This window comes from Paramisgurnus dabryanus, chromosome 6 (assembly GCF_030506205.2).
Source record: "Paramisgurnus dabryanus chromosome 6, PD_genome_1.1, whole genome shotgun sequence".
NCBI classification, from domain to species: domain Eukaryota; kingdom Metazoa; phylum Chordata; class Actinopteri; order Cypriniformes; family Cobitidae; genus Paramisgurnus; species Paramisgurnus dabryanus.
Window position 1 is genome coordinate 33,498,882 of NC_133342.1, and position 8,486 is coordinate 33,507,367.

Consider the following 8,486-nt stretch of genomic DNA (forward strand, 5'->3'; position numbering starts at 1 on the left):
GGAAAAGTGGTGGTGGTGACTGAAAACCACCCTGTCTATGCATCTGGGGTCCTAGTAGCGTGAGATCAACCTTGGAGAACGTGGGACGAAGAAAGTGCAGCAGTTGTGAGTAACGGAGTCTCCTTATGGAAGTATTGTGCATGTATTTGACCTGTATATCTCTTTGAGCGTTTCCGAAAGAGAGTGGGTGGCCCTACCCCTGAACCAGCGCGGTGGGTGAGCCGAAGAGTTTTTGTGCTGAAACAGCTCCGGTGACGAAAACAAACACTAGGCCGAGTTACCATCTCCATATTTTCGTCCAGAGCGAAGAAAAGGAAGACGGGCGTCTATTTGTGTGCACTGAGCGTGGAGGGTGAGTCTTGGATATAGAAATTTTCACTTGAAGTGGTGCTGTGTAATGCTGTGTATTGCAGTGAGATTGCTGTTGTCTTGTCTGACGTACCCCCGCCTCCAGTCACTCGTTCCTGAGACGACGAAGAGGAAGAACGGTTCTAGAGTAAGACATGAATATGCTGTGAGTGTGTTTCAGTCTTAAAATCACGGAGTGGCATCTCGAAGTATTTTCCCAGCCAAACGCTCGGCGGACTTGAGGTTAGGAGTGGCGGTGAAGAACTGTGCTATCAACGGTGTGTGAGTAGTACCCATAATATTGCTACCTTACCTGGGTCTGTTTATTCATCACAGAGTTTGAGGCGAAGGAGATCCGCCGCCCCGAGGTCCCGACGAAAGGGCGCCCCGGTCCAGTTTTCGATTGACCAACGGGTCTCGAGGAAAGGGCAGCGCTCGACCCGGTGTGCTGGCGTGACGTTCTCGCCCCTCTGTAGACCAACGAGCTCGCCGAGAGGGTTTTGGCCCCCGGCGGCACATAGGAAACCACTGTCCAGTTGACGCAACGTGTAGCCAGCTAAGTCATCTGTGGAGAGAGAAAAGGAGAGCCAACGTGAACATGGAGATATTGAGCTGTGGAGGAGAGCCTGGAGTGGCTGTATTTTAAGTTCCCCTTTCCCCTTCCCTATTTAATATTTTTAAGTAATTTAATAAAGTATATTTTAATTTTACGCTTATTTTGTGTGTCTGGTCATTGGGGTGGCTTTGGGAATCTCCTCGAGGTGGAGAAAGGGGCGTGACCTTATTTACACCTGGGTCCACCCCTACCTGTGACACGTACACACACTTCACAATCAAATCTGTGCCTACGCACGCTTTATAAATGAGGCCCAGTGTGTTTATTAAACACATCTGTTAAAGCAGAGGACGATGAGATAAATTCAATAAATTTAAGTCTTAAACTGTTACTTACTAATTATTATGAAAGCATAAGTATTGTGAGTCAACGATCTCATAAAAAATAATCACTGATTATAAGTGTATAATTTTATATTTGGTCCAGCCAATAAAATTCATATAACTTCAAGAGTTAACATTTTTTACCAAAATCTAATCTGTGGTTTAATCTGACACACTGAGACATCAACAATCAGCGTATAAAATACAACCATGGTGACAATCAACAACAAAGCTTCATGCCGCAATGCATGCTGGGTACCCGGATTGTATAAAACTCATTCATAACTCCCATCATGCATTGTGACATAACAGAATTGTGCAAATTTCTCACCATTTACTGTCACCCTTGTTGAGATTTGTATCAGAAGTTATGATGTCTCTCTTAAGCAAAAACAAAATAAAAACTAAAGCATTACAGCAGTCTTTATCAGAACATGTCATATTCATAGAGGATTTTTGTATTTGCATTGCTGCCTTTATCATTTTCTTATGATCCAATGTTTTAATGATTGGTAGCGTATAATAAAATGTAGCTATGAAATGGTATGAAAAGGTTTTACCTTTGCATCAAGCAATGAACAAGCAGCCCTAATAAAACAATGTTACAATTGCTAAAAGAGAAAAATTAGTTTAGTTAACTTCTTATTCTTCTTTTTAATGGCGGATCATATCTTTATGATATATACCGCCATCTACTGGATAACTACACAGGAGTGTGTAAAATGGACTTTGGCAAAAGACACATTAAATTATAAAATCCTAAAACAATAATAACCTCCCGAAAATAATAATAATAATAATAAAATAAACAAATAACCTAAATTATTTTACTTATTCCAGTTTCATTAAGATACATAATGAGAAATCTCCCTAAATTCCTTGCTCCTGTAAAATATTATGAATGTCATTTGCTGCATCAGAGTTTTTCCATTTTTGTCTAAGTTGGTCAAATTTCTTACATCTATATAAAACATGGGTGACATCTTCCAAGACTTTACATTCAGAGCATATGCCATTACTTTTATCTATTAAGGACAATGTGGAATTAAGGCCTGTGTGCCCCAACCTCATTCTGGTTATAATAACTTCTTCATGCCTATTAAGACCCAATGAGGTGATTCTTTTCCCTCCAACATAATTCTGATGATAGCGTCTGGCCTTACTCGCCGATTCCCATTCATCTTGCCATCTAAGCATAATCTGTGATTTAATGAAAGCTTTAGCATATCCTTTGCCCAGTGGAATGTGAATTTCAACTTGGTCTAATTCCAAAGGTTCTTTAGCTAATTTATCAGCAGTTTCATTGCCATTAATTCCATAATGGCCTGGGATCCAACAAAACTGTACCACTAATCCAAGATTTATGAGATTCAAAAGATGTTTTATTTCTAATACAAAATCTTCACGTATAAACAAATAACCTAAATTATTTTACTTATTTTACTGCCATAGAATCAGTACATATGAATGATCTAAGAGGTTTAGTTTCTTCAACCCACCTAAGGGCAGTTATTATTATTATATACCCACCAAACATGAGACGTCCGCTCGACGTGCAGATCATGTCTGTATTAGGTCGGTTGGTCCAGGACCTTATCTGTATGTCTATACAACGTGCAGTTCTGGTACAGTATCTGGACGTCTGACTATGACCCCTCTTGGACGTCAGGTAGATGTCCAAAAGAGGTTCGGGAAATCAAAACAAAAATATTTTATACAAATGTGGTCTATGAGTTCTGAGTCAAAAAACATAAACATCACGTGTATTTTTGTAGAATATTTTGATAAGCTGTTAAAATAATGTACTGTAATCTTTATATATGAATGTTCAAAAACATAGCACTGCTCATAGATAAAGTTCCACCTTAAATGCTGTCTCTCTCTCTCTCTCTCTCTCTCTCTCTCTCTCTCTCTCTCTCTCTCTTTTTTTAATTAACAGAGATGTATATGCTGACGTTTTATTGAAAATCTTTTGTCACCATAATAAAGATCAGTGATTCCTTTAGTTGGGTAGTTTGACTCTTTGACTTTTCATAGTAATGTTTGATTTTTGTAAGAGTGTGTGCTAAAGCATGTCATTTGCTGCAAAGAAACTTGTTATAAGCAAAACTCACATGTGGATCTTACAACTTCACTGAACGTTTTAGTGATGTCCAGTTCGTGAACGAATCGTTCTTTTGAACTGGTTCTTTTCAGTGAACGACTTGAATCAGTACGCGTGATTTTTTTTCCCAAACCAGTTCAGATAGGAGTTTTACTTAAACATGAGCTCAGGGGCAGAAAGAAATTTGATTGGTTCACAAAAATGACCAATGAAAGTCCTCAACCGGAGCCTTCAAGGCAGCTTCTGCAGTGAAGCAGTTCGAGCTCACCGTTGGTCAGGTGAGTAGCGCAGATGGTTAGATAGGAATGTGACTGTTTTGAATTCAGCTCGAAATGTTTCGAGCGTTTAAGTTACGTGTTACCACGTTTTCACGTGTCCGTGGCACGACTTTCTTTTTCGTGCCAGTTTCACGTAATGTTTACTCAATTGTTTTTCCCATTTTCTTACCATTGTCGTTTGGGATTGGGGTTAGAACAACTTTCTGTTATGTAAAATGACATCCTAACCCAAACCCAACTCTAACCCCAACATCAAGTGAAAGCAGTTTAAATTTCTGACAAATAAATGTATAAACCACTGCCATTCTAACCCAAACCCAACTTCATCCTCGCGCGAAAACAGTTTAAAAATGAAAAAAAAAAACCCACAAATCTAACCCCAATCCCAAACGACAATGGTTTGAAAAAAGGAAAAAAAATTGAGTAACCATTACGTGAAACTGGCACGAAAAAGAAAGTCGTGCCACGGAGACGTGAAAACGTGGTAACACGTAACTTAAACGCTCAAAACATTTCGAGCTGAATTCCAAACCAGTCACATTCCTATCTAACCATCTGCGCTACTCACCTGACCAACGGTGAGCTCGAACTGCTTCACTGCAGAAGCTGCCTTGAAGGCTCCGGTTGAGGACTTTCATTGGTCATTTTTGTGAACCAATCAAATTTCTTTCTGCCCCTGAGCTCATGTTTAAGTAAAACTCCTATCTGAACTGGTTTGGGAAAAAAAATCAAGCAATCAGTACACCTAATCGGACTGAATCGTTTAAAAAGTATGTGTCTCGAGTCGAGCAGAGGTGTCAAATCCATGTGCCAGGAGTAAAAGTCCTCCCCAGTATTTTGTTCCAATCACCTGGATTTGCTAATTTGCACAGTTTTTCAGCAGGAGGTGACCTCCTGGTTCGTTGGTGTTTTAAGTCCTCAACCAAGCCTTCAAGGCAGCGCTGTCTGGAAGGCACTCCCCATCCCCCGAGCGTTTCAGCCAATCACAGCACTGGTGCTAGATATCGAGCCTTCCACCAGCTTCTGGCAGTTTGAGCTCACCGTTGGTCAGGTGAGTAGTGATCAGCAGTTTTTGGTAAGATAGGAATGTGAATGTATTTGAATTCAGCTCGAAATGTTTCGAGCGTTTAAGGGACGTGTTACCATGTTTTCACGTGTCTGTGGCGCATTTTTTCATGCCAGTTTCACGTATTGGTTGCACAATTGATTTTCCTAATTTCTTACCATTGTTGCTTGTGATTGGGGTTCTTGGGGAATTTAAAATTCTGACAAATAAACCAATGCTTAAAATGACATCCGCATTTATGCCAAACGCAACTTTATCCTTGCTTGAAAACAGTTTAAAAATCAGACGAAAACCCCAAATCTAAGCATCTAAAAACAATTGAGCAACCAATACGTGAAACTGGCACATAAAAAAGTTGCGCCACAGACACATGAAAACGCGGTAACACGTCCCTTGAATGCTCAAAACATTTCGAGCTGAATTCAAATACAGTCACATTCCTATCTTACCATATCTGCACTACTCACCTGACCACCGGTGAGCTCAAACTGCCAGAAGCTGGCGGAAGGCTCGATATCTAGCACCAGTGCTGTGATTGGCTGAAACGCTCGGGGCATGGGGAGTGCCTTCCAGACAGCGCTGCCTTGAAGGCTTGGTTGAGGGCTTAAAACACCAACGAACCAGGAGGTCACCTCCTGCTGAAAAACTGTACTAATTAGCAAATCCAGGTGATTGGAACAAAATACTGGGGAGGACTTTTACTCCTGGCACATGGATTTGACACCTCTGGCACTGGTGTGGTCCAAGATGGCGCCGAGGATGGCAGCCGTGTTACGAGCTCCGAGTAAACTTTGCAGTTTTTCGTTTGTCTTACTTGTTTTTTTGTTGCTCAACGTGTTGGATGTTGTTTGTATAACTGTCTACGACAGACACACGCTTTTAAACATTGGTTCCTACGTTGCGGAACGCAAACCGGACTTTGAGTTCCTGAACGCCGGCGTTTTGTTTACAGACACCGCATCGGAGCCCTTTGTCTGGGCTGCACGGGCACGACCGAGGAAACGCCGCCGGAAAAGAGGGAAGAGAGCCGGCGTCCTTGTCAGACTCAGACGTCGTCCCCTCCGACCTCCTCTCCCATCAATTTTGTTGGCTAACGTTCAGTCACTGGACAACAAACTTTGCGAACTGCGGGCACGTATCTCATACCAACGAGAAACAAAGAACTGTTGCATTATTTGCCTCACAGAAACCTGGATGTCTGCAATGGTTCCAGACTCAGCCATCGAGCTCACGGGGTTCTCCGTACACCGCTCGGACAGATCGAAAGAGCTCACAGGGAAAAGCAGAGGTGGGGGCGTTTGTTTCTTTATCAACAACTCGTGGTGTGATGAAAGGAACCTACACACTATTAAATCCTTCTGCTCCCCTGATCTGGAATTTCATATGCTTCTGTGTCGACCATTCTGGCTACCGAGGGAATTCACAGCTGTCATAGTCACCGCTGTTTACATTCCCCCACAAGCCAACACAGACCAGGCACTCAAGGAACTGTATGGGAATATAAGTGAGCAGGAAACCGCGCACCCAGATGCAGCGTTTATTGTTATGGGGGACTTTAACAAAGCCAACTTCAGAACAATAGCTCCGAAATATTTTCAACACATCACCATCAACACGCGTGGCGACCGTGCACTGGACCACTGCTATTTTCCCTTCCGGAACGCCTACAAACCTCTCACACGCCCACCTTTCGGCAAATCGGATCACTCTTCCATTCTGCTGCTGCCTGCTTATAGGCAGAAACTGAAACGGGAAGCACCCGCCCTCAGGATGATTCAATGCTGGGAAGACCAATCAGACGCTATACTACAGGACTGTTTTGATCACGTGGACTGGGACATGTTCCGGGCAGCGTCTGATGGCGACATAGAGGTGTACTCAGAAACGGTAACGTGTTTCATAAGGAAGTGTGTAGAAGATGTAGTGCCGACAAAAACAATCCACATCTTCCCTAACCAAAAACCGTGGAAAACATTTCTAGGGAAATTTCCATAATGTAGTTGATTTGACACAGAATGACCCAGCAGATGTTCACCATTAATGTCTTAATCATCACTTCATTATCTCATTAACTTCAACACTGATTCAGTGTTAAATTTTTAACACCAGTCTTTATAACACCCTTCTGTGTGTGGATTATATAAACACAAAGCAGTGTTTATTGAACATTTTACTGTGTATAACTTTTTTCATAGTGATTTACATTGTATTTGACGTCTACATTTCATCAGTCAGTGCATTCCATTTGAATTGAAGAATCACTGATGTTGATTGAAATATGTGGTGTTGTGTTGTGTCTGTAGCTTTTGTTACTGTAACTTTGTTTGAGTTTTTGTACATTGTACTTCAGTTTCCTGTCACTGTGGGCTCCATGGCACAGTAATACATTACAGAGTCTGTTAGTCGAGCAGAAGAGATCTCCAAAATCACTTGGGTTTTCTTCTCATTTAGTTTTCCAGTAAATCGAGGATCCACAACTTCAGACTTTTGTAAAACTTTACCTGTAGCATGTAGAATAAGGAAAAGAAATTCAGGAGCTGATCTGGGATATTGGCGATACCAATATAGACTCACTGCTGAAGAGTAGTCGCAGGATAGAGAAATATTTTCTCCTTCTGTCCTGTACATCTCAGTGTGAACTGGAGTAATATTCCCAAAACTCTTTACTGCAGAAAAACAAAGATAAAACGTATGTTTAACATGTAGTTAGCATAGAGTCTTACAGTATATAGAAAAAGTAAAGCAAATAATTTCCTGACAATCTGGAAAAGAAAACATACCTGCAAAAGAAAATAGTAAAATATAAACAAACAGCATCATTTTATGATGATGTTTTTATTTCACTGGCAACATAAACTTACTGAAGTAAATTCAGTCTAACAGAGGATGTTCTCAGCAAGCTCCTCCTTTTGGGCTCCTACTTTAACAGCACAATAATATAAAGCTGAATCTGACATATTGAGTCACATACTGTATTTAATAGTGAAGTAGATGTGTGAGACACATTGTTCCCCTCTGAAGCAAATTCACTGTCAGTGTTTTGTGGTGATGACTTCTGTATGCAGATTCAATTAAATGTGCTTAGAGGTTTATTTATCTTCTCCTGCAGTGTCATGAGGTGGCACAGTTTAAATAACACATAAATTATATTATAATCTCCCAAATTCACAGGTGTGGCCACATACTCTTATTTCTAGAGCTGTGGTTTATAAAAACTAATAGTGGTTTGATGTGGTTTGATTAAAGACAGTTTATAGCACATTAAGTTTTTGTAAAGACTCTCAGGTATTTTGTATCACTGGGCTGCAGCTCTCAGAGCACAGTAATATAAAGCTGAATCTGACAGTGTTACACTCTTAATATTGTGTTGAGTGGATGATTCTGATGATCTGGAACCTTCATGTCCTAAATACTGAGGTTCACTGTTAGGCTGCTGTCTGTACCAGTAAAGCTCAACATAACTGCTGGTTGTCTTATATGTGCAACTCAGTGTCACAGATTCTCCTTCACGTCTGATTATATTTGTTTCTTCTTCTCTTGGTCCAATTTTATCAGAAAATGCACCTGAAATGAAATTCATTACTTTTCTGTCATCAGAAATATTAAAACATATTACATCTCAGTCCTTTAAACATACTGTAGCATCTAATCAAATGATATTTACTGGTAGCTCAGTCTGGTGATTTTGTAATGTGATAAAAGTATATTTACCTGAAACTGCAGTGAGAATCATGAGTAAAGTCATCTGTGT

The 8,486-nt window shown here is 40.7% G+C and overlaps 1 gene segment (V, D, J or C); it reads right to left on the bottom strand.

Moving 5' to 3' along the window:
* Positions 1–7,081: 7,081 nt before the first annotated feature.
* On the bottom strand, positions 7,082–7,692 carry LOC141282357 (T cell receptor alpha variable 20-like). The segment is given in 2 exon segments: positions 7,082–7,401; positions 7,617–7,692. Coding segments are annotated over 2 exon segments (396 nt in total).
* Positions 7,693–8,486: the final 794 nt, after the last annotated feature.